This window comes from Acanthaster planci, linkage group LG17, assembly GCF_054643075.1.
Source record: "Acanthaster planci isolate LZ-2023a linkage group LG17, COTS_SCS, whole genome shotgun sequence".
Taxonomy (NCBI): Eukaryota; Metazoa; Echinodermata; class Asteroidea; order Valvatida; family Acanthasteridae; genus Acanthaster; species Acanthaster planci.
This window is the reverse complement of record NC_141793.1, coordinates 3,098,127-3,124,358: the sequence shown is the minus strand read 5'-3', so window position 1 is coordinate 3,124,358 and position 26,232 is coordinate 3,098,127. Positions and strand designations below refer to the sequence as shown.

The 26,232-nt window shown below is 42.1% G+C and overlaps 2 protein-coding genes across 4 annotated transcripts; both read right to left on the bottom strand.

Annotated features, from left to right (window-relative positions):
- Positions 1-410: 410 nt before the first annotated feature.
- On the bottom strand, positions 411-12,050 carry LOC110982617 (ATP-dependent RNA helicase DHX58-like). Of its 2 annotated transcripts, none has more exons than XM_022241163.2 (11): positions 11,945-12,050; positions 10,570-10,903; positions 9,755-9,928; positions 8,385-8,546; positions 7,643-8,161; positions 6,127-7,476; positions 5,628-5,810; positions 4,925-5,093; positions 3,721-3,844; positions 2,890-3,133; positions 411-2,082 (listed from the first exon to the last, which is right to left on the bottom strand). In XM_022241163.2, exons 2-11 carry the CDS (start codon positions 10,841-10,843, stop codon positions 1,892-1,894), a joined length of 3,390 nt encoding a protein of 1,129 aa, XP_022096855.2. In that variant the 5' UTR covers positions 10,844-10,903; positions 11,945-12,050; the 3' UTR covers positions 411-1,891. The 2 variants fall into 2 exon arrangements, with proteins under 2 accessions (XP_022096855.2, XP_022096857.2); XM_022241165.2 differs by having other exon boundaries at positions 11,648-12,029.
- Positions 12,051-13,082: 1,032 nt separating this feature from the next.
- On the bottom strand, positions 13,083-26,179 carry LOC110982589 (ATP-dependent RNA helicase DHX58-like). 2 transcript variants are annotated; one of them, XM_022241115.2, is made up of 8 exons: positions 25,991-26,179; positions 24,092-24,497; positions 21,290-23,503; positions 20,916-21,098; positions 19,922-20,090; positions 19,597-19,720; positions 18,823-19,063; positions 13,083-17,011 (listed from the first exon to the last, which is right to left on the bottom strand). In XM_022241115.2, the coding sequence occupies exons 2-8, from the start codon at positions 24,369-24,371 to the stop codon at positions 16,818-16,820; spliced, it is 3,405 nt and encodes a 1,134-aa protein (XP_022096807.2). In that variant the 5' UTR covers positions 24,372-24,497; positions 25,991-26,179; the 3' UTR covers positions 13,083-16,817. The 2 variants fall into 2 exon arrangements, with proteins under 2 accessions (XP_022096807.2, XP_087004383.1); XM_087148257.1 differs by having other exon boundaries at positions 24,092-24,432.
- Between the last annotated feature and the right edge of the window lie 53 nt (positions 26,180-26,232).

The window sequence follows — 26,232 nt, the reverse complement described above, 5'->3', positions numbered from 1 at the left end:
ACAGGAAGTATCAATTCCAAAAGTTATCCTCTCGGATTCCTTTTCAATCTAGCCCCATCAAAGTTCGACGCTCAGGGTTACATTTTGGTATATCATCCCCCCCCCCCTTTGTTTAGAATTTTGCCACAAGTACGGGGGCGCTCTTGATGGGACTGTTACGTGTATCACGTACTGAGAGTTTCCCTGATTACCCTGAAATTATCAGCATAATTAGCTTGTTTTTCTGCAGCGTCGACTATAAACCGTAGACTTTGAGATGCACGAGACTGCTGACCAGATTTTCACATGACCTGTTTCGTTTGATCGTAATCTACTCTAGGAAAACGGGAAGGTCTCACTGTATCTGCGGTAGAGGCCCACACTATTTTCGGCTTCAGTCAAGATAAGCTATGAAGTATGGATCGATGACGTAGTTTGTATATTTCCCAACCACTTTTATTGGACTTTGCATTATATTTGTGTTCTTGTTTTAATAATTGCATTTATAAAGTCACTGAAGCTTGTGACGCTGTCTGGTGTCAACTAGCTATGAATAAATTTATGTTGAACGGTAAATTTCTTAAAATTGCATTTTTAACAACCAAGGCCAACTTTATCTCCGTGCAAATCATTCTGAAGGAATTAGACATATGCCGATCACTTTAGGGGAACCAATTAAACTTGTACTGAAACAGAAAAGGCTTACAAGTTTAAGTAGAATTGATTAAAATGGTACGGGGTTAACCTGAAATGTTTGATTAATTCGTAGGAAAGTTACTTCCCCCCCCCAAAAAAAAAAAATTCAGAGAGTTGTTCTGAAGGAAGAAAAACAGCTTTTGAAGATTTCAGAGTTTTTGCTTGAGCTTTACAAGATAAACAGATAAAAAGGAAAGAAATACGGCAAAAGATATACATTTCTGGAAATGCAGTAAGAAAATAGTACTCATCTTAAAAAGGATAAATTACCCCACATTCGGATAGAATATAATACTAAAGAACAAGGTGTGGCGATAATAATATATATGTAGTAATAATTTAACATTACTAGATCACATCTGTTTCTCCAACATCTTACAGAGGACTATATATGAGCTACTATTTTACAATTTGTGGGGTAATCAGTATAACCAATGCTAGAGGGTATTGAAGCAAAGTGTCCAGCTCAAGAACACAAGGTGGTTCGATGTAATAAGGACAGGATTGAACCTGAAATCTGACACTAGACGACACATGTCCATGGGGAGCTCTTGGAGCGAGAGGCCAGAGTGACGTCCACTTTCTTACTTGTTAATTTCAGTCGAATTGACAACTTTACTTTTAGAGCCAGCTGTTATCTGAACTATACAGTTGAACACAATTATATACACCTCAAACAATTGACGCTAACACTGCAGTGTATTGTATTGAACGAAGTCAAGAATTTTGAACAAGTTTTCACTGGAATCCAGAATTCACGTATCCACCCATTTCAGTTGGCAAACTCCACCCTTATTTCTACCCACCACAAAGACCCGACCTATTTTACCGGACTGTTCTTAATATGATGTAAATTCTCATGTAAGGGTCACACAGGGGCTAAGTTCCTCATTGCACAAATGTCAGCATGATTGATAATTTGACATAAACTGCAACCATAATCTCTGTGCTGCCTAAAACAACACGTATTACGATTTCAGGGTAAAATACATGATTTACGACAAGCTCCCAACAGCATATTTAAACTGGCTGGGTGGAATTTACAGATTAATTTTGTTTGTCTGCTAGTCAATTGAATTTCTGCATTTTTAGTATTTCTTAAAAGATTCAATACAAAGACGGAAGTGGAAACCACAACAGATCACGACAATGGTGCCACTTGATATTTTTAATATAATTTCAAGGCACACAGGCTGTGAGTTGTCGGACTTGTTGGTCACAGATCAGCATCCTCAACGATGGCTAGCTCCTTCCACTTCTTCAGTCTCTTCTCGCCGCCGCACCCGTACTGAGCGATGAAGCTCTTGGCTCGCAGGCTGAAGCCAAGTGACTCGTCGGAGGAGATGAAGAACGTTTCCCTGGTGCCAAACTGGTTCTTGCAGGTGCGAGTGCCACACATAATTTTGCCTGTGAGGAGAAGGGTTAACCCCAATGTCAACGATGCGAGTCTGCACGGACCTTGTCGCTCGATCAGAAATACATCATGACTCCGCCAGTCTCCCACTGAGCCACAAGCAATTCAAATGCCTCTGTGACAGTCCCTCACAAGTCCAGTCTCAAGTCCTTCCACAAGACAAGTCACAAATAACAGGAGAAACAATGACAAATGGATTCTTTTATCACAGTTCATCATTTGAAAAGCTTGTGACCTGGCTTAAGACTGGATAACTTGTGATGGACTCCCAGGGGCTTGTAATGTCCTCAATTTCAACGGTGTCCTTTGTGCTGGCCAGGGTAAATATCTCCTTGCTTTGATGCAACATGACATGAAAAACACTCACAGACAATTAAAATGATGCATGGAGGGGACAAACAGAATTTTTGTAACTACAAAATCTTGATTTTACTGAACACTGCTTATAAGTTTGCTTTTTGGGTTTATAGGAACCAGAAGCAAAGATGGACCATGGATTTAGAACCAACTTAATGGGGGAGGGGACAAACTTGTTTTTTTTGGGAGGGGGGGACAAAATTTAGAATTTATCATGTAACCTTTCATGGCCCTTCTGAGGGGTGAGGCTAGGTTTGGGGATTTGGAAGGAATGTAAATGAAATAAAGAAAAAATGTCTTTCATTATTTTTAGACACAAACTTGCAGCTCCTTTTTGTTGTGTTGGGGGTATTGTCCCTGTTGGCCTGCCTGGATCCACCCTCCACCTGAAGGAATACCAAATCAATGATTTACGCTAAGAGGAAAATGCAAACACAACTCACAGACGCTCTGGGAATCCCGGAAGCGTGTCGGTGGTTTCTCCAGTGTCATCTCAGTCACCCGATCCTCAAACTCGGGATTGATGCACGTCACGTAGCCCCCCGCTCCCTTGCGTCTCAGGTCGGAGCTGTAACAGACTGGCTGTTTGCACTCGGCGCATTTCAAGAGTATCTGCTGTCCTTTCATCTGAGCGGCCAGCTGCTGCTCCCGGCGCTCTGCCTCTTGCATCGCTGCAATAACCTCCCTCTGTCGAGTACAAAATCACGATGGCAATAGAACCTCATTGCATTCTTAGCAGAAGCTTGTCCTGTTGACAGGATATAACTTGTGCCCAAGTTTCTCCAACAACAAAAGTTCGCTTGTCAAAAACAACAATCATTAGTCTTGTCAATATGAATTTTAGTTTTGCTTATCACCAAATTATTTGTATGCACTGAATGCTCAGTGCTTTCCACGAACTTGCAGTGTCATGGTCCGAATACAACACCTCCTGCTTACTAGCGAGCACGTCTTGCTAGCTGACAACCAAGCTACTAAAACTTGCCTGGTAAGTTGGAATCAATCCACCAGTGAGCACTGGAGTTTACAACATTGTCGGCATGACAAAAGGAAGCTTGTTTCCACGGAAAAGAGATGGTTATTGTCATGTCAGAAAGCACGCATTGAGTGTTTATTGTTTTCAGTGTGGTACAGTAAAAACACAAATACATGTATATTACCAACTGAGGCCAAGAAAACCTATATGAATCAGTTGGTCAACTAATTCGTCAATTAATGATAAAGTTGCTCTTCATCATGATTTGATTTCACCGGATGTTTTCTTGCTTCCTTACTTGTTTCTCCTGGATGCACCTCAATCGCTCCTCCTGGGGCATGGCCTCCAGTTCTTTCATGGCTTTCTCCATGCTCTTGACCTTGTCGCGATTCTCAAGCTCTCTCTGCTCATTTGTAGAACCACTAACAGAGGAGAGAAGCGAAGTATGTGGCTTGTAAAATTATTACGTTACACTTGAACCTCATTAATAGGAGGTTCTTCAGACTTGGCAAATTACCTTTTTACGACAGGAACCTTGTATTATCAGGAATAAAACAATGAAAAAGGGTTGGGACCTGGGTCATTCCATGAGGTTGGGGTACAATTTGTGACAGTGGCAATTGTTACGTGGGTTCCGTAAAAATGAACAGCTATTTCCTTGCATGCGGATTCCAAATTATACATCTTGCAAGGCTGAATACAAAAGTGTGTGTTACTTTTACAAAGTAAATGACCTACTCTACTGGTCATGATAGGTGGTGAAAGTTACCCATGTAACAAGGATGCAGTCACAAATTGTGCCCCAACCTCATGGAATGACCCACCTACAGATTTCCTTCTTGTTAGCCGAATCCTGTTTAACAGTGTTCTAATTACAGAGGCTCAACTGTATATACAATACCAGCAGAACTCTGTTTTTTTTTCAGGATATAGCCTTATGGATACATTTTACAAACTGCTGGAAATCCACAGTATCAAGCTTGATCAGTATATCACCAAGGGCTGGAGAATGAGCCAGTATGGTTTTCCAATAGCACATGCCCAAAATGAGGCATGTCCAAGGTTATTTGCTAACAGCCCTTCATTCTTAACTGACCTTAGGTCCAAAGTGTTATGTCTTTCTGTCCCTGGTACACCTGACCTGTATCATTTGACATGGGATATGTCATTGCAACTGACTTCAACTGAGTATTTTGTTTGTTTGGCAGGTAATTAGACGTAACAAGGACAGGAAAAAATGGACCCCAAAGTTACAGAATGACCCCCCTTGCCTTTTTGAGATACCAAAATTGCCTCATTAGAAGCAGCTTAGGGAGATGTTGGTTTGACAAGAACAATATTTAATGCTCAGATGAAAATAGTCAAGAATGACCACAATCTTTGAGTGTCAGTGGAGTAAACAATGGCCGCACAGCACTATGGCGTCTTTGGGCAGCAATGTTTCTGTTGATTCATCTTCAATTTCTCTGACTGTCAAGAAATGTTGCTCAAAATGTGCTTACCTCTCGACAATCAGGTAGCATTTGCTGCCCTCTGCCCTGGCTCTTCCCTTGGACTGCACCGTGCCTATCTCGTTGCTCACAAAGTTGTAACGGATGACAAAGTTACAGGCTGGCATGTCCAGTCCTTCCTGGGCGATGTCAGTGGCTACTAACACGTTGCAGCCATCCTCTGTGGATTCCAAGGTGAATACTTGCATTTATGAGATTAAAAGGGCCTAACATATTTGGACATGGGTAGACTTAAGCACAGCTACCAGATGTTGACAAAAGGAACAAATTTTCTGCATCAGTCAAACTTCGGCCAAAATTATCACTTAATTGAGTAATTCCTTAAAATAAAGGCTTCCATGCCAAAATCATATTTCTCTCCAATAGTGTATTGGTCATTCTATAAATTTAGGGTCCAAAGAGTGACTTCCGGTGTTTCTGTGACACCCCAAGTACATACTGTGACAGGAACATCCTTGAAATTGACTTCAAACTTTTCTTCTTAAGGCATTTGGAAATTAATTTATATCACTCTCGGAAATCAAAGAATGTGCTCTGAGCCTCATAATCAGATATGACAGGGATACGAAAAATAATTGTTAATGGAATAATCCTATTATGAAATTAGGTATTTTAAATTATATACCTTTGTAATCCCAAAATGTTACTTTGTGTCGTTTTCATTTACCAGTAGTAAAGAGGAGAAATAACTCACCCTGCCTGAAGCTCTCTAAGATCATCTTCTGTTGGCTCTCCGTCATGCAATACTCATCCAACGCTCCCTGGCCCACCAAGCGCTCAGGCCGGACAGGGCAGGGCAGCTGGTTGAGGCATGGGCACGATCGGATGAACTCGCAGAGAGCCACAGTGGCAACCTTCATACGGTTCAGGATGATGCCTGTGGAAAAAAGAGAGGCATAGACAACAACTGAGCTTTTGAGGGTAAACATTTGACCTTTGGATGGCTTCTTCTCAAAACAACCATTTTCTAAATTTTCCACATCAGGGTTATTTTTTGGCATTTTACTAAAAAAAACTGAACATTCTGGTGCACACAAATCAGATTCTCTGTTGAAAGACCAAATCTGCGACCATCCGAATTGACCACAGTGGCCACATAACAGTCAAGATGCAGACAATGAGACTGAGCACGTACAACTAATGGGCAGTTGTACCTGACTTGGGCCAGGCACTTCTGAAGGCAAGGGGCATACCTTTTGAACTTGGATTCAGTGTAAACTGGTCGGCCAGGAGTTTGATCAACTGCTGCAGCTTAGGGTTGCCGTCGCCTTCCTCTCTAGCTGCCCTCTCCATCTCTGCCAGATTCCTGTCAAAGAGATCACGACAGATTTTCTCCTCTGGAGTATATGCCTCATTCTGACAAACAGATCGACTTTCGTAGAACTCCTCCAGTGTGCGAAGACAGTCTTGGACGGGCAGATCTTCATACAGCATCAGAGCTCTGTTGTATGCGTTGAGATATTTGTATACCACAATGTGCTTGTGCTCGGGGGACTTCTCTTGACGAGCTACGACTTCATTTTCATATGGTTGGCAGCCGTGGCGAGGCAAAGAAATCTTCGCGGTTTCTCCGAGCTGATCTTCAATCTTGCCCATGATCATCTCCAGCAAGCTGCCAAAGTGTCGCTCGGCGGGGGCTCTTGGAGGCACAGATATGACGTCATCCTGCTCGGGGGCCTTCACAAACTGGTCCAGCTGTTTCTTGTTCCTGCGATCGCGAACACGTATCACGTCACGCACATCCATGTTTGCACAGAGCTTCAGGATGTGGCTCAGTGCCACCTGGCTGTGGCCCACACCAAGCGAGGCACTGAGCCCTATCACTTGAGGGAGGCTTCCGACATGCTCTCCCACCCCTTGAGATGCGGCGGTTTTCTCCTTCAGGTACATCTTCATGATGACATTGTAGGGATGCAGGAGATCCGTGTGGTGGCACTCGTCAAAGATAAGCACGTCAAGATCTTGGAGAGACACTATCTTCTGTCTCAGGGCGTTGACAAAGATCTGCGCAGTCAGCATCAACACGACCGGCATGGGTTCGTCTTTCATCAGGGCATACTCGAACGGCTGCTGGTCTCCGATGGTCCTGACGGCCAACCTGTCTGGGAAGTACTCCTGGAAGGCATTGCTCTGCTGCTGTGTCAGGTGGCGGATGTTGACAATGAACAGTGCCTTGAAGTGCTTGCCTGGGGTAGGGTTGGCCTGGAACTCCTCATACTTCTTGTAGCAGATGCTGGCTGCAGTCAGAGTCTTGCCACTTCCCGTTGGGGCACAGATGATGTAGTTGCCTCCTGTCATCAATGGGTAATGGGCAAGCTCCTTCTGGTAGTCTCGAAGGACCACTTTTGTGGTCTCATCGCCATTTGCTTGCGTATCCTGAACTCCGTGACCAATTTTGTCCAATTCTTTGTTACCGTTAACAACATCGCCATTTTGTGATAGCAAAGATATTAGGCTTTCCAGTTGAGCCCCATTCGAGGAAACATCACAAGCTGGTGCTTTGAACAGCTCGGCCTGCCCAGGTGCATCAGTCTCCACATCGCCTGCAATATAATGAAATAAAGCCTGTGAAGTTATTTCTCAACGTGCAGGGAAGCTTCTTCCTCATATCAGGCCAAGCTTCACACCAATACTTTTGTTACTTATATTTTGATCAATTTTTCAAAACAAAAATTTCTTCTCCGACGATTGGCGTGTGTACTTTGATACCTTTCGACTGGAACTCCACTTGTGGGCTTGCATCTGGGTTAGAAACTGGTCTCAGAAGGCAGCCCTCATCACCAGCTCTGGATTCTGATGGCTGGGGAGTCATGATATTTGGCCAATCCAGGATTGGCTTTTCATTTATCCGGGCTTTTTTCAACTTGGTTTTGGAGGGAGATGGAGTGGCATTGAGCAAGGGGCTCTTGGGAGCTGCGCTGTCAGTGAGGGGTGCATGTATATCTTGGCTGTCATCAGGAGGATTTATAACATAGCTGCTGCCATCAGCTGGGTCGACATCCATGGCTGCTTCCGCTGGTCTCGCCTTTGGGACATGAAGGGAGAAGTCCGCTGGCGTCTTCAGTACACCAGGATTAAGAGGAGATGAACTGCTGGTTCTGGTCTGCCAGGAGGAGAACGACAATGCTGGGGAGGTATCTTGACGATGGCCAGTGGAATGACCTGCCTTTGGCTCCATCCCCTGGGATTGAAAGTGAGATGAGGCAGTCGGAGGAGATTTCTTGGAACCTTATGGGAATAGAATCAAAGAAAAAATTGCAATTTTCTGCAATAGTTCTATTCTATTAAGTTCTTACAGTACCGAGTATCTGACCCAGATTTTGGCTTCAGATGATACCTGCCAACCTGAGCGCCAGGGAGCAATTTACAACATTTCAAATTCCAGAATCTTCCAGAATGTCTCATACAAGATCCTGTGCAGATATGTTGCTGTCACAGGACAAGTACGTACCATAGTTGTAAGTGTTTCTGAAACTATTCCCAAAAGTCAGAGGGCTGTTAGTGATCGTTGCTCCACCCACGGGACGAGCATCACTGCCCCCTGGGGTGCTCTGTGTGCCAATGCCTGCTGCCGGAGGTGACGCGAACCCATCTTGTGTCCTAGTTGAATGGCCTGTATGCGGTATGAGTACATCAGTCCATATGAAAATAAATACTTTTGATGAGCACCTTTCTCTTTCTTACTTTCTTTCGGAGGACCAATTTGAAATAAGAAAATACCGACAGAAGAGTTAAGTTATCACCCATATGGATTTGCCTAGGACTTAATTTTATTTTGTTGCTTTTGGTGTCCTAAACGTGACTACATAATAAATCTTGCTAATATTTATTCCACATAACGAAACTATGACATCATCAACGCCATCAAATGTGTAACACTAAAATTACAAAAAAATAGTTGGAAGGGTTGGTGCTGATCTGATTTCTAACACTTTTTTGAAATACTGGGTATTTTTATGTATGTTTGCACTTTGGAAATTTCATGAGATATCTCACTGGCAATATTCAGGTATATACTTGTGCACAGTGTTACAGCCAACCATATTTTTGTGCAGGTTAATTCAATAATGGCGAATGGAGAGAGTGAAGTGACCGGAGTCCATCAGGTCACAGCCAGGGATCCAAAGGCCTGCTTAAGGGGACTCTAGATGAATGAGTTTCAGTGAGTTTTTTTATTCCAATTTAATTCAGAGTTCACGTTTTGTTAATTCTTCCAGGTAAAAATATGAAAAGTTTCACAGTGACTAATATATTTTCTGGGGGTTTAAAGGATTTTTGTGCCAGTCAGTGGGCTGTTTCATCAAGCTTAGAATGCTGTGGTGGAGATCCCCGACCGGCCCAGACCAGTGTAGCTATAACCCTGCTTGCGCATCAGTGTTGAAGTACTTGTACTCGTATTTGAGTACTTAGTACTCATACTTGTCCTCATGAAAAAGTACTCATACTTGTACTCATAAAATGTACTCATATTCATACTCTTAAGAAAAATTCCATGTGCTTGTACTCGTATTCCTAGTGAAGTACTTGTACTCGTATTTGAGTACTTAGTACTCATACTTGTACTCATAAAATGTACTCATATTCGTACTCTTAAGAAAAATTCCATGTGCTTGTACTTGGATTCCTGGTGAAGTACTTGTACTCGTTTTCATGTACTTAGTACTCATACTTGTACTTATGAAAAAGTACTCATACTCATAAAATGTACTCATACTCCTACTCTTAAGCAAAATTTCTCTACGTATTCATGGTGAAGTACTCATACTCGTACTCACACTCACAGAAATGTACTTCACTGCAATACTGATTACACCTTCATACCATAGTTGTATGTGTTTCCTATGCTACTCCCACGAGTTGTAGGACTATTCCTGATCGTCACTCCACCTTTGGGACCTGCATTGCTGCTAGTTGGGGTTCTGCCTGCGCCAGCTCCTACTCTGGAGCTTGCTGTGGGGGGTGATGGTGACTCATCCTCCATTTCAACTGAGTGACCTGTGGAACGACAGTAAATACTTGTCAATTCCATAATGCCCTTTGTTGATTATCACCTTTCTGTCTTTTCCTCTTTCTTGGGCACTTCAATTCACAATGGACGTTGTAGATGAGCAAAACTGAGCTTCATCACATGGACCGTGGACACCATCTCCATTCTGCTGCAGCTATGTTTCCTCGACCAGGATGTACAATAAATATCATTATCATTAATTCTTTCCACATAAATGAAACCAGAATAGAGAATAAAAGCCTGGAAGAGCATTCCTGTGCATAACATGAAATCAGATACACAGAAGAACATCAGAATCATATACTGATTGCATATGAGTCTGATTTCCTGTGCATTTATTGCAAGCACTGCTTTTTTGTTGACAATTCCTTTAACAAGACACATTGATGTATTGTCGCAATGTGCCATACCCTCTTACACCTAAAGTCACTTAACAGTGTAACGGTCTACATTAGCCTATGGATGCCTCAACCTCCAAATTGTCTTGACGGTGGCTGACAGTCACACAAGCAGGTGGGAAGTGGACATGGTGGATGTAGCCTCTGGCTAGCATCTCCCATAGGCCTGCATGTTATTGCTAGCCACAGCCCTGACTTTTGGATATGGCCTCAGGCTGGGGACTACATACCTAGCATTTTGCGTAGATCCAGCAACTTTTTCTTCAGGACTTGGCACTGCAGGTGGTCCATTATTTCAATAAGGAAATTGAAATTGTCCTCTGAGATGATCCCCATTTTCTCCAGGACGTCAAACAGATCCCGTGCATTTTTAATGCCCTCCTTTTGGCTCACAGTGAGCCGATCCTTACACAGAAATTTCAGTTCCCCAACCTCATCGTCAGTCAAATCTCTTGAGATGGAGAACAGGGTTTGACGATAGGGCGAAATCTCAGAATCATCCATGGCTAGCTGGAGACCAATGCAGAGCTCTGTTCTGTTTTCATGCAGCTACAAATTAAACACCTAGGGAGATGCATAACATGATAAGTACGTCTTGTCCCAACTATGGTATCAGTCCTAACTACAGACAGGACAGTTCCTACCGTGTGGTGCCACAGTTGGGCTGGACAAACTTCAGTCGGATAAAGCTCTAAAGAAAGATTTTGCAGTTCATACCTAACAAAGATTTTCAACAAAACATGCCAACCTAAGAATTTCATCAAAAAGGCAAATAAATACTTGGATCTGTTAGCACAATTACCAAAACGAAATGATGTCGGGACATAACTACACCCTGAATTGTGAGGTACACGGGAAGTAAACATGACTCACTGCCTATTGGCACTCTTGCTACAGTTGTGCTAGCTCAACTGTAGCACTCTAGTCTGTACTGTCGCAACTATGACTGGGTCACTATAGACTAATCCGATTAGCTGCCATAACTTTGGTGACACCGCACTCACACGCACATTCTTCAGCTTGACACGTGCATGCATTTGGCAAACCACGACACCCTGTTGGTCGAAGAGGCATGTAACGCGCGCGTACCACCTGTCCACGAGCGTTGTGCCACCGCAGTAATGGCTTCTAACTCTAGTGGTCGAATTACACTATCCAGACGTTTAGTTACGGTGCAACACAAATGAATTATGATACACTTTATGCGTGTCATACAGAGGCCTATGTTGACCAGCTGACATGGCAACATTCAATTACATGTAGGGTTTTCCTTCAGTGAGACTTATAATAAAAGAGTTAGTAACTTACTTGAAATCACAGACATGTACATTAATATATCATGATACACTGGGAGGAAAAAAACCGCGTCGACAGCACAATTTCCGTGTTTTGAGGTTCATCTGTCCCGCTGTACGTTACGCGCATATGCACTCACAAGCTCAAACGCGCATAACTCAGTCATGTGTCGAGTGTCCGTCCAGAATCCAGTTAGTTCTCAATCATTTGCCATCGTGTTTGGTGAGTGCACGGTTTTTATGAGAAAAAAAATACAATGCACAATTCATCTGATGTCTTTTGTTCAGATAACACAAGGCAAAGCCTCACCAGGCTTAGGTATTTTGACAGCAATAATCGCAATCGCCATCCGTATTTTGAAGCCGATGTTGCAATGTCGCATTTCCTGACCCTTGACCGACCGTTTACCAGTGAGAATTTAGAGTGTTCATGAATGCCGGTGAGCGCGGGGACCAGAATGATGATGAAAAGGGAATTTCCCGCCGGACTTATTTTGCCCGTGTTATGACGTCATCTGGGAAATACGGCAGACTCGCCATATGAAGTCGGCGGTCGGAACAATGGATCAATTTCTTACCCAAAATAGGGATGTAGCAAGACCTTGGAACAGGCCTCCCCCCCAAAAAAAAGCTGTACCGTGGGTTCTTCAATTACGATTTGATCAACTTGCCTTCAAAATAGCGGCATCCATCAACCCTGCCGCTTTCGAAGTCCTGCGAGGTGTTCATCGCCCTATTTAAAATTTCGCCCTTGGTTACTACGAAGAGGCAGGGTGTGCTGGGTTGAACTATACACAATGTTAGAGCTCGCGGCTTAGGAGTGCATTACAAATCCAATTTACAGGTGGACAATCGTTCTTTCTAATAAAACTGTGATCGGGGCACCTTTCACACGCGTCGTCTTTAATTAACCAGGTGAGAGCTTTCCCGTTTTATAAATTTAGCTGTACATGTAGTTCTCCTTGCAAATACAGTTTGGAATTTGCCTTAATCATAGTCAGAGATGGACGCAGTCAATTTAATATACAGTAGGCACAATCATTTTCTGCAGGACCGCAGTACTGCAGGAGTTGTGAGAAACTATGCTTAAATTTCATTCAACAATGGGGCCACTTTCTTACCCCAAACAGATTTTGTTTTTAATACCTCCAAAAGTTAATTATTATGTAATTTCTGTTTACCACTGTAGTCCCGCTTGCATGTTTGGGTGTGACTGAGATAGCTAACTGAAGAGATTACGCCATCTATAGTCAGTTACCAAGGTAACTGTTCAACGCAAACATCAATCAACCGTGTAACCATATGCTTTTGGAATTCAGCCAGGAAGTCTTTTGTAAAACCGACAGAGTAACGTGACGTCATATGATCTCATCCCGCGGAACACGCCCCCTGAATACAAATTATAAGACGACAAAAACACTCCAACAGAAAAAAAGGAACTGATGCCATTCATTTTGCGTGATGTTTATTTCCTTTCAAAGTGCATGGTCAAAGGCCAGTTCATACTCAGCATGAACGCAAAGATTGCAAAATGTGAGCAAATTTAAACCTTGAAAATTCAGTCAATTTCGATGAAAATGTCTCCTTCCACAGAAAACAGCAACGGGGTAGTTCATTGTTCAACCGCGATTCAGTCAACAGGATGATGCGGATTTGTCTTCCTGAAGTGATACATGTGGGTTCGAGTTGGCTTATAATGATGAACCATCTCCAAAGATTGATAAAAACGAAGTAAGGATTAGAATCCCAAATTCATGTTGAATTTTACGCAGGCTATGCAAAGATTTATTTAAACGGTGTGTAAAAAAGTACGTTTCCATAATAGACAGAATACATATAAATTCCATTCAGCGGCAGATGGAATGTTCCATTCCACGTGCCATCGCCTCTTGGAAAGGAACATTCCATCTCATGAAATCGTTCTTACATGTTCACTGATTCATAATTTGTATACATCAAACCGATGACCACATAACAACGTCATTACCGGCCAACGGTAGTAGCCGGCCCCTGGCAAATGGTGGTAAACGCTGTGATAAGTCGTATGAAGTCACAGTTCCGTGACCACAAAGTGGCTCCATAAGAAACACTATGCTTTCCGTCATTTACAAGGGGCCATTGGAACTACATGTATTTGCAATCTGACACGTGGAGCATGAACCGAACTTCAAGTGGTTCAAGTTCTACGAACCAGACAGAAATATGTCTGACTAGAGGTCATTCAGAACCCAGACCCAGTCCAATTAAGACTCGTCATTATAGTCCGCAACAGATCTGGGCGGATGGAGTTCTCGAGGTCTCCTTATCTCACAAAAGAGTCAACATTAATGTGGAAACAGTTTTAAAAATCACTCTATGTACTATTATACATGTACATCTGACCAAATGTGAGTCTACATTTCATGGCGTTGATGCATGATTTACTGCCTACCTTTATCACCCAATTTCTCCCGTCAAAGTTAATTTGGAACGATTTTCCTTTTTTATCTTCTGAAATCGGTATCAAATACGCCAGGCCAAGCCAGTTGACAAATTTACTATAATATACTCTATTTTCTTACTGGTAAATAGTTACTGGCATGATGCTTCTCAAGTCGAAGATAATTGTTCAAATAATATCATACGAGTTCATGACATTTCTTCTCGATTACTGATAGCATTGCAATGTACTTTTAGCATACCTTAAAGTTTTGTCAAGCGTTTCCTTGTTGTTATTCTAATTACTCAATGTTAATTAACGGTGAAGACAGTGTTTATTTGGTTGAAACAACATGTAAAGGTTAAAGTTGTAAAAATTACACCCTTGTGGCTTTGAAACCAAATCCAAAATAACACAAGTTCACAGCGAACAATACAATAGGGAAGCACAGTAATCAGGTACTTTAAATACTCTCATATCCAGACATAAATTTTCATGGTGTTTTAAGCATATATAACTGAGGCAGTCAACATCGATACACACGCCTAAAACATATCAAGGTTTCCACCGATAGGAACGCCCCTCATATTCATTGCACCTTTCACAGAGAAAACCTACCGTGGACTGTAGGCTTGCTGGCGCGCAAAGCAGGCCCTGTGTCTGCTTGTCGGAAATTTAGCAGTAAAGAAAACCTTTGTCCCCGTGTCAGACTTCACTCGCGACAAAAAAAGATGTCACGTGCTTGGAGAACATGGTTCATGTCAGAACAAATCGACAAAACCGACAGAAACAAACTTCAGTACTGTATCTTATACACTGCAAACTAAAGGTGACGTCAATGCAGACTAAAATAACTTCAAAAATATATACCTCGAAAAAAAACAACAGAATTTACCAAAGAAGAAGTGAAAGTGTAACATCGGTTACACTATGCATACTGTATGTGCATACGTCATTTGTAATTCTAATTGCAGGTAAAGCTTGAATTTACGGAGCCCCTAAGGGGACAGGCACAATGAGAATTTTATTTTATTTTCGTTCCCTCGAATTATTTTTTCGTTCCCTCGAAATCATTTCGTTCCCTTGAATTAATTTTTCGTTCTCTCGAAATATTATTTCGTAATCTCGAATTATCATTTCGTTCCCTCGAAATACTGTTTCGTTCTCTTGAATTATTATTTCGTTCTCTCGAAGTAACATTTCGAGGGAACGAAACGATATCAAGGGAACGAAATAATAATTTGAGGGAACAAAATAAAACAAAAATTCTCATTGCGCCTGTCCCCTTGGGGGTTCCATATGAATTGATTCGATCAAGGTGCGAATGCGGATAGTCGGATCGAATTTGTGTGACTTCAGCACCAAATTGGGCTGCAATTTAGAACAAGTTGAACACAGATCCTTTTTCAACTTTGGCGAATTTCACTATCTCCGCAAACGTTTTTTGAAATCGAAAGTCGGTTAATCCGCATCTGCAATGAGTATGACCCAGTCTGTACTAAGAGAAATTTAACAGAAAACTTCAACGTCGAGGATTTTTTAGTCACCAAGTAGATGGTGACTTTAGATGGAATCTTTAATTTTGTATTGCAGCCAACCTAGGTATCAGATTTCTGTGTGCTTCTTTCTGCATTCTCATAGTTACCGCTCCATCCTCGTTACCATAATTGTTAATTATATATTATTGTATGGTTATATATTTTACCACTGCATTTTTTCTTTGAATCTTATTTCATTAGCACTACAACTATGTAATTATACAAGAACCTCTGTTCAAGCCATGATATGTGTACGGCTAAGGCCAAATTAGCAGGGACGCATATTTTTAAAATTAAAAACAATATTGCTCGATGTGAACTGAGATTGTTAAAAAAACAGAAAAGACACCCCTTTCTTGTTTCACTTGATAGAATAGTCAGAATGCTAAAATCTATTTTCGCTGCATTTTAAAATGACAGCTACACTATATAAATAAAATCCTATATAAAATTATCTAGAATCAAACTATTTCTAGCAATCTCTGCAAAAATTCTTGCATTAATTCATGATTTCAACATTTTAAGTGAGAGGCTGGCTGATACAATGAGACGTTTCAGTTTTAAGCAGATAAGCCAAATTAATTCATTTTTGATGCAATTAACGAATGGTCATCGTCAAGCTTGATTTGAAAAAATAGGGCTGCTTCTCAATTTGAATCATGTTATTTCTTGGCTTCTTTCATATCGTTAATGTTGTACATAATACATGCATGTAGCTTAAAATAGCAAGTTTTTAAAACATATATCCCATTATTTTAATAGCAACTCTAGCATTATATTTACAGTAATCTAATCCTCAGTGAGTTGTTCCAAATTGTTACTTGTAAAATGAATTTCAAATATCTCATTGCAATTATTACACATTTATAGCTAAGTTAGAAGTTTCTATCAAGACACAACCACAGCCAACAGATCCTTGGGCTTCTCACATCTATAAGTAATTACCAAAGTAAGATCATTTTCTGGTAATTTTAATTTCCACAGCAAGTTATTAGCAAGCCAAGCAATACAGATACTAAAAGTCGTCTTTTAGTTTTGTGCTGGTCAAAATTCTTAGCAAGGGAGACATTGCAGAGAAAAATGTTACAATGTATGAAATCTTAAGTTTCTGCAAATGATGTTCATTTTACAAAAAATGTAATATTCTGCTGCTATTGAAGTTAGGCCGGGTGTACCCTATTTCTGCCTTCTAGAACCCTCAGCAGAGTGCAGATCGACACCTTCCTTTAATTGTTTGGACTTTTCAAGATTTGAAATCCCGCCTTCTTCCACATCTTGGGTGTTTTGACGCCGCCCGTCTCAAAGTGGATCTTGAAGCTCTGGGCTTTCAGGGCATATCCCTCAGGTGGGCTGAGATTCAGGAAGTTCTGCATGGTGCCGAGCTGGTTGCCGCAGTCGTACGTGCCGCACTTGATGAGGCCTGCATTTGTCAACAGGGGGTAGCAACGGGTCATGTCACTGGTCATACTTACATTGGATATGTCATGATCACATGATCAGTTTCACTCATGGTAGCCTAGCAATGACACCACAAGCTAAAAACTAACATGTTGCACGTATAGCATTTACATGTATGCAGTCAGTGAAACAAGCATAAAATGTAAAATCCATCCTTTTCAATTACATCAAATCTGACAGTTAAACGAACAATGGAATAGAAATATTTTAATAAATGTTACTAAAACCCCTGAAATTGCACCTTTGGGTTTCCTTTAACCTGATCTTAAATCTATGTATTGTAATTTTAACCCATTTTTTAAAACTCTTTGAGTTTATATGCTAATGCACATTTTCATATTCATGAGCAGAACTTGGATGTCATCCAAGCCTCTGAACATCAATGCTGTACTGATATGTGCACAGAAAATTTCTGGATATTTTTAAACACATCATAGATTTCATTTCCTTTGGAATTTATTGCTGTGTGAGTACATATACGGCAATGACATCCTTTAAACAAATGTTTTCAGATAGCACAATTAGAGTTTAATTACAATATAAACCTAGAAAGCATGCAAACTGAACTAAGTCCCCTGGATTCACATCAAAGCAAGAGTGCCATCATTTGTCCAGAAATACTTGGTCAATTTTGAACGTTTTAGAAGTGCTTTTTTCAGTTTACATAACACAAAACAATGTGACACCGTCTTCATACACAGAAGAAGAGTACAGAGATACACAAAAAGTGATTCTAAGAAAAATTTCATTTCATGGATCCTTGGAACAACTAAAGTGCCGGTTCAACATTTTTCCTGAATTGTTGAATCAGCATTGAAAAGAAAATTCAACTAACCACTTAAATGGAAGATTTTGAGTTTAAAATGCTGGATTTGATAATCAACATGTTGAATTCACCACTTTTAAAGTGTGGTCACGGAGTGCACACGTGTAGTTGTTGGATTCAACATGCCAGTTTTTGGTGTATAGCCCCAATGTTTGATGATAATAAGAAAAAAACAGTGGGGCACACTCTGCCAGCCATCTCACAATTTTCCTCTTCCATTTCATTTTGCAATGGTCAATTTAATGCAAGGTGTGTTCTCAACTTGAAGCAGTGTGTCAAGGGTTCCCCTGCGATAAGACAGAATGGGCTGGCCAGGATTAGTGAATACCTAGGACAGTTAAACCATTCCTATTGGTCTAGAGCCTGTCACATGGCTGGTCTAAATTAGTTGCTGGAGCACCAGCTCAAGGGTGGCACCACATGGCTGAAGGGGTGTTCGGAACCAAAACTGAAGTCATTGATGAACCCGATCTTTGGAAATTGATAATTCTTTAACTTGCTTTGACCTTCTGAGTAAGGTATTCATGAATGGATTCAGCTCAGGGTTCATTCTCTAATCTGGTCTTAGATGACATTTAAGACCAACCATACATTTACTCCCTTATTAAACAAGTACTTGCATTACCCAGTTTTCCAACTTTCTGTTCAAGTGTTTGTTAGTGTTTCCAAGCACATGTAAGTACTGGAACATGTTTTCAAAAAGGAAATTTGGAGCTAGTACTACGTTAATGTTTGATACTTCCAATGAGAGCTGCATTTAGTACCAACCTGACTGGTACTGTGACCAGTAAACCACCTGAGCATTCTGAGTTTTAAGAGGCTCTCGAAACAAAGATGAAGAATTTTTGCTGTTCTTGGGAAGCTTGGCAACACTGCCCGAAATATAACTTCTGACTTAGCAGCAATGTAACAGCCATGCTGGAGGGTCATTCTGGAGTCCTACTCACCAACAGTCTCAGTGTCACGGAAACGCTGTGGTCTGTTGTATTTGATCTCTTTCACCCATCTCTTGAAGTTGGGACTGATGCACGTCACGTGGCCAGCATCCCCCATCCGTCGGAGTTCCGAAGCTTTGCAGACCAGGGTGGAGCATTCCTTGCAATGTACAGTGATTCTATCAAGGTTGAACATGGCCGCCTGTAGTTCCGCCTGTTCCTCAGCCCTCCGTATCTTCTCCAGTATCTCAATCTGAATAATAAAGGTTTGAGAGTGTGCTCCTTAAGAACTGCTGGTACAGGGTGATCAAGGTCCAATTTCATGGCACTAATGAGGACAACTCGTCCTTCTAAAGGCGACTCCATCTTGACAAGGTTGACAAAAAGCATGCAGAGTTTCAGAGGCAAAATTTGCACAAAACAGGGACCTCAAACATGATAGAAACCCCCATACTTGCCACATGTCAGAGAAATGGCAACATTTGAATGTCATTTTTCCGTCCGCACCTGTCACTCACATGGCAACCCTTCCTTAAAGTTAATGTGCACATTCAGATAAAATTTGGCTGAATGTTTTCCGTGCCATGAGCACCTGAACCAGTGCACTTGCATGCACATTATCTTTCACAAGTGGACCTCATAAGTACATGTAGGTGTCCTCTACTTTTCCCCTATCCCCCGTGGAATCCACAGCAAAAGCCTCGCTGCTCTTCGTGGACAGGGCTCAAAGTTACTAACAAGTTTAGTTCAGCGGTTCAATATGGCATCAAGAGCATTCCTACTCACCTGTCTCTCAGTGATCTTGTCAAGTCGTTGATCCTCTGTCATTGCCTCCAGTTCTTCCATTGCATCCTTCATCTTCTGAACTTTGTAACGGTTTTCAAGTTCTCTCCTTTCATTCATCGATCCACTACAAAATAAAGAAAGGCACGTTAAAGTCAATGTAAATGCTTCCACATATGACATTTTATCTGTAAAATTTGAAATGCTGAGAAAGCGATATCCTTGAATGTCATGAAGTCAAAAAGTCCAGCAAATAGAACAAAACTTCATTAAAACGTGGAAACTTTTGGGAATAAAAATGTGACAAGGCATAATCCACGATCTTCACCTTTCGACAATGAGGTAGCACTGGCTGCCCTTGGCCCTGGCTCTTCCCTTGGACTGCACCGTGCCTATCTCATTGCTCACAAAGTTGTAACGGATGACAAAGTTACAGGCTGGCATGTCCAGCCCTTCCTGGGCGATGTCAGTGGCTACTAACACGTTGCAGCCATCCTCTGTGGATTCCAATGAGCATTTTTGTTCCATTAAATATGTGGCCTTATACCTCTTCCTTTCAAAATGGGCAGACTTAAGCACAGCTACCAGATCTCAATAACAGAAATAAATTTGCCATGCTGAAGTCCACATCAGTCAAAATTGGGCAAAAATTATCACTGTGTTGAGTAATTCCCTAAAACAAGGCTTCCATGCCAAAAATCATATTTCATTCCAATAGTGTATTGGTCATTCCTATAAATTTGGGGTCCAGAGAGTGACTTTGGTGTCCATGTTACACCCCAATTAAAGTTCAGGTATGTACATTGACAGGGAAACATCCTTGAAATTGACTTCAAGCTTTTGTTTTCTTCCAATCTAAAAAATTTTCTTTCAATTAAATGTGTGGATTGATACGTGAACAACTACTCTCCTCTACAGGCAAAATGTTCCAGGAAAAGCCCAAATGTTTCCAATCAGTATGTCTACCAGTTTAATGTGGCTCTGAAATCTGTACTCCAATGACTGAACTTGCTTTCAGATCTACATGTAGTTATATACGTACTGGTGGCGGAAGTAGGGAGGGCCAGTGGCTCTCCACTTTTTCACAGAGGGGGTTAGTCCCCCACTTTTTGCACGTCTACAAGGGGGTGGGCTTAATGGATCAGCGTATTAATGGCCCGATGGTATCACAACTGCCCACCAACCCACTTTGAAAATCGTTCCGCCACCAGCATTTTTCTGTGTAACCAAATCTGGTCATAGGCATTTACCGGGAACAGTCAACAGCAAGTTATCAATGGCAGGGAAAAAGCCTGAGCAATTTACACAGCCCAAAAAAATACCTTTTCTGAAATTCTTCAGTACTGCCTTCTGCTGTGCCTCTGTCAAACAGCCATCCTCTATGTCCCCCTGTCCAACAAATCGCTGAGGGATAACTCTGCAAGGTAGTATTTGGAGTAACGTGGACTTTTTGAGAAAGTCAGCCACAGCTGTTGTAGCTACCTTCATTCTTACCAGAACAATTCCTGTGGAGAAGATCAATGAAATCATACAGAATTATGCGATAGTAAGGCATGGGGTTGCATTAACAGATTTTTATCCACATTTCAATAGCTTTACAGATTTGGAAACATATTTCAAAGGAAAACGTTTTCTGCTTTATTTGCTTTGGCATACAATGACACCCTTCATCCGAATAAAAAAATGTGTCCAGTACCTTTTGATTCAGGATTGTCTGTGAAGATTTTGTATAGCAAAATTGCCAGCTTTCCAAGCTTGTCGTTGCTATGCTCATCCTCAGAATGGGCCAGTCGATTTAGCTCTCTCAGGTTCCGGTTGAAAAGCCCTTGGCAGTACTCCTCAACAGGCACCTGCTCTTGGCTGGCAATCAAGCGCCGTCGTCTGTGGAACATCTCCAAATGTGCGAGACTGTCTGCGGCCCTCAGATCGTCATACAACATCAAGGCTCTGTTGTACTCATACAGGTACATGTAGACAATGATGGCGGTACGATTTCCCAACTTCTGTGCATCTGTTAGACGTCTCATCACTTCCGCTTCGAAGACCTGGCATCCACGAGGAGGCAAAGGATGCTCCTCAATATCAGGATCCTGATCTTCTATTTGGATCATAAGTGCCTCCAGCAGATCTGCAAACTGCTTATCACTGTCAGCTCTTTTAGAGGCCAATTCTATGCTATCCTCCTCTGGGGCGTTAACATGTTGTAGCAACTCCTCTTCATTTCTAAGAACTCGAACAACTCCCTTCGAGTCCATGTTACCACAAAGAGTAAGAAGATGACTCAGGGCCTCGCTTCCAACACCCAGGGAAGCACTCAGGCCAATGATGAATGGTAGACGTGGCCCAGAGACTCCAACCCTTTGTGGCCTTGGCAGCTTCTGCTTTTGCTTCAGGTACGTCTTCATGATCTCATTGTAGGGATGCTTCAGGTCGGTGTGGTGGCACTCATCAAAGATGAGCATGTCCAGATCTTTGATATCCACCTTGCCAGACTTCAGGGCATTGACAAAAATCTGCGCCGTCAACATCAACACAGCTGGCATGGCCTCGTCCATCTTCAGGGCCTCTGTCAATGACTGCTGCTCTCCAATGGTTCGCACTGCCTGCTTATTGGGAAAGTACCACTGGAATGCATCCCTCTGCTGCAGCGTCAGATGACGCATGTTGACAATGAAAAGAGCCTTGAAGTATTTGTGCGGTACATTGGTCTCAAACCAGGCCCGATACTGGTAGCAGATGTAGGCTGCTGTCAGGGTCTTCCCGCTGCCAGTGGGAGCACAGATGATGTAATTATGAAACTCATCCAGGGGCCTCTCTGCAAGCTCTCTCTGGTATGCCCTCAGATTAGGCTGTACTCGATCAGCAGCCCTGGCCTCCTCCCTGATATCATGCTGTGCAAACATTTGATCCACGTGGCGGACCCTTTCATCTAGGGGCACTTTAGGTGCGCACCTGCCCTGCCTAGCCTGGCGGTCTGTGCCATTGGGTGCATCAGTTGTCAAATCTACCAGAGGCCCCGATGCTGACTGTTGACCCTGCTGTGGGGAGGCCATGCCAAGGGGACGTCTTGCTCCTGCTCCCCTCTCCGTGACTCTGGGCGAGTCTGTTGACAGGTCTAACAAAGGCTGAGATATCGACCCCTGATCATGGTGGGGAGTGGACATCCCACAAGGTTGCCTTAATTCTCTGGCCTGACTAGTGTTGGTGGGAGAACCAAGGGATTGATCAAATACACGCCAAGATTCCGATCCCTGACCCTGATGCAAAGATGACACCTCACGCGGATGGCTTCTACTGCCTGAACCTGTTCCTGCAACTGGTTTCACTTGCATGGGCGAATCAGTCACAAGATCATGCTCTGCTAATTTGAGGCTGTTACTGGCTTCCTTTGATTGGCCAGAATCTTCCAACGACAGCTTCCCCATCGACGCTTCAACATTGCCTCCTGGGGTAAAACTACCATACACTGGCATTTTGGGAACAGAACCAGATGAGCTGCTTGATGAAGGGGCCATTTTCTGGAACTGAGCAGGACTAGTAGAAAACAAAGATGCCTCAGTATTTGGATACGGAGGCCTGAAGGGGGACTGCCCAGAAGTGGGGTCACCCTGAAGACTGGACGATCTCGCAATTAACCTGGGCACTGACTTGCTATTGCCAGAAGTGACTCTGGGTGTGCCATCAACATCATATATCCCTTTCATTGTGTCGCTCTTGTCAGCAGCGGAAGCTGGGCCCTCAGAAAAGCTTCTCATTGGCTTAGGAATTCCTTCAAATATGCGAGGCTGAGCTTTTGTTGAAACAGGTGGCAGGGAAGAATGAAAGTAATCTTGTGGTGGTTTCAAATTCAGCCCTCCTTGCTGACTTGAGTTGCCCTGACTAGGGGGCGGATTGAGTGGAAGTTGAGTGCCTAGAATGACAGAAAAAGAAAAAAAGGCCTGGTATTTTGCAAACAATCTCAAAACACAGAGGGACTTTAGCCTTGAGTGAAGTAGACCTTTCTGCCAGGCCCCCATGTTCATAATTTTCAACTATGTCTTTTGAAGCAGTCATCATGCACAATGTGGTAAAATTAACACCTATATATATGTACATGTACTTTACACTTCGAGCTTGTGATAATGGGGAATAAATTAATCACTTGAATCCATGAGAGCATTTCCTCTGAGTTCATTTTCTTGATTTTTTATAGCTCTTTAGGCAGTACTAAAAACCAATCTAAACTGAAAAATGCAATTATTTGGAACTCATTGAGATCTAACAAAAGTGCCTAACCAATGACAGAAGTAATGCATTTCAAAATAAATCATAGCAGTAAATAAGGAAAGGTGTTGGTGTTGGGGCTACCAAAAGTAAGTTTTCGTACTTCACAAACATTGGCAATGACCTGCTTTACAAAACAAAACAAATACTGGCTTGGCTGAGCAAAATGAGATCGGGCGTGAATGTGATTTGGAAAGTACAAAGCATTTATTGTGCTAAAAAGCACGCCACATACCAGAAGCCATGATTTTCAGGAATTTATTTTGAAGATCTTCTCGCTTGATGCTGTTCAGGAGTTGCATCAGGTAGTCCCACTTTTGAGGAGTAATTATTTCACGCTTCTGAAGAAATGTGAACAGCTCATGTGCAGCTTCCACGGATTCCTTTTGAGGTTCAGTCAATTCACATAAAAACTTCAACTTCTTAAGTTCTTTTTCTGTCAATCCATCACTTATTTGAAGCAGGGCCATGCGGAAGAGAGGTACTTTTACTCCTCTGTCAGTGCTGGCAGCCATAGTCAATGCTTTTTTGCTCTATACTGGTGTTTATTTCTGCAGCTGTCCGACAAAATGGTCACTACAAACCCAAGTTAAAGATGGAGATCAATCAGAACAGCTTTCCAATATGGGCTTGAAATACATCTGGATGTTTCAAAGACAGGGAAGAAAAATAACCAACTAGTGGAGCTACATAAAGATAACAGAGGGATTCTTACAAATTAATTACACAAAAAAAACAGGCCGACTGACAGGATAGACTGCAGTGTGTGGACGATGAATGGTCCAGGTAGTTTAAACCTCAGGTGCTCAACATCACTTTTTTTGCCATATTTTAAACAGGGCCCTTGTAATATCTGTAGAATTTTATTTAAACATTTGACTATGGCCTAGCTCGCTCCCAATCACACTTGGGCCCATTGGTGTAAATCCCGGGGGATGAGGAGGTATACATTCCCCTACTTTCGGAGAGGGGATGGGCTACTGAATCATCCCCCCCACTTTTCTGAAGTGAAAAAAAAATAAATAAAAGAGGATTGTGAAGAATTTTTCGGACTTTCCGTGACTCAAAGGCATTCATTGTCACTCAAAAAGGGAAAAAAATCTTAAAAAGCTATATGCCCTTTTGAATACATGCAGTGTATTACAGATTTATATTAAAGGGGATGGGCCGTGCTGGGAAGATTTCTTGTGAAATATGCATCAGCACATAAAACAAGCATATACGTGTACATGTATATAATAAGAAAACACATCTGCTTTAATTTCAAAATGCACGGAAATATGTTAAAATTATAATTTTCACGACCCTATTTCACTCGGTTCTTGGAGCAAAAGCTAAACAACAGCCACCAGGCATAGAAAGTTGTCTGAAGAAATTCCCAAGAATCATGATGTCATAGGACGGAGTACTTTATCCGGTGACTGTTTACTGTTATGCAACGACGCGTTAACACGTATGTAATGCAGTAGCCTTAGTGTGTGCCATCATGGCAGACCCAAGTGACGAGAATTCCAGCGCTGATGCTTGTTCCGATCAAGACAGCAATCAGTTGTCATGTTTAATAAGGAAGTCAAGTTGGCAAATGGTTGGGTTGCTCAACGTCCGTCACATAACCTGACGACGCAAAAGCCTGCAGCAGGCACTATGCAGAAAATAATGCTGGTGCTCGAGATTATGAAGATATTTTCTTGATCATATTGATTTGTTTGTCAAATCTGATCTTAAACATGCTGAAAAGGAAGAGCATAAAAGTTACAACCGAACTAATAACATGAAGATACGAGTGGTCTTAACTCGAGGTACCAGTTGCCCAAGGTAAGAGTTGTCCAAGGTGCGAGTTGCCCAAGGTATGGGTAGACTCGAAAGCAGCATAGTCACATTGTGTCAACCCTCCCCCCGCATGTCATTCCCCCACCTTAATTTCCCCATCCCCCCTACTTTCCTGCAAAAATTGACGGCACTGCCGGCCCAAGTACAGTTGGGACCGTGGCCACAGTTGGGGACTCGGTCAATTATGTTACCGCTTGAAGTTGAAGATGATTTTCATCAACAATTAGGCCTACAATGGAGTTTCACAATGATTTTTAGTACATAACATGCTTAATAAAATTGTCTTCATCGGCAAGAAACTTACCATATATGGTCACAATGGTTTGTGCAGTATGTTGAAGGACGACAGTGAGGCTACAAAGAGCCCCAAAGCAGTGATGTTACTCCAAACCAGGGCACAAACCGAAAAAATTCCTCGCGGAATTTCGCCGAAAGGGAAACCATAGGCCTACACAGTACAGAACGAATAAACCCAGACTAGACACCTTGTTGGTATCCAACTCTAACGCCTTAAGTGTCGTGTTACCAGCGCCGTAGTATTGCTCA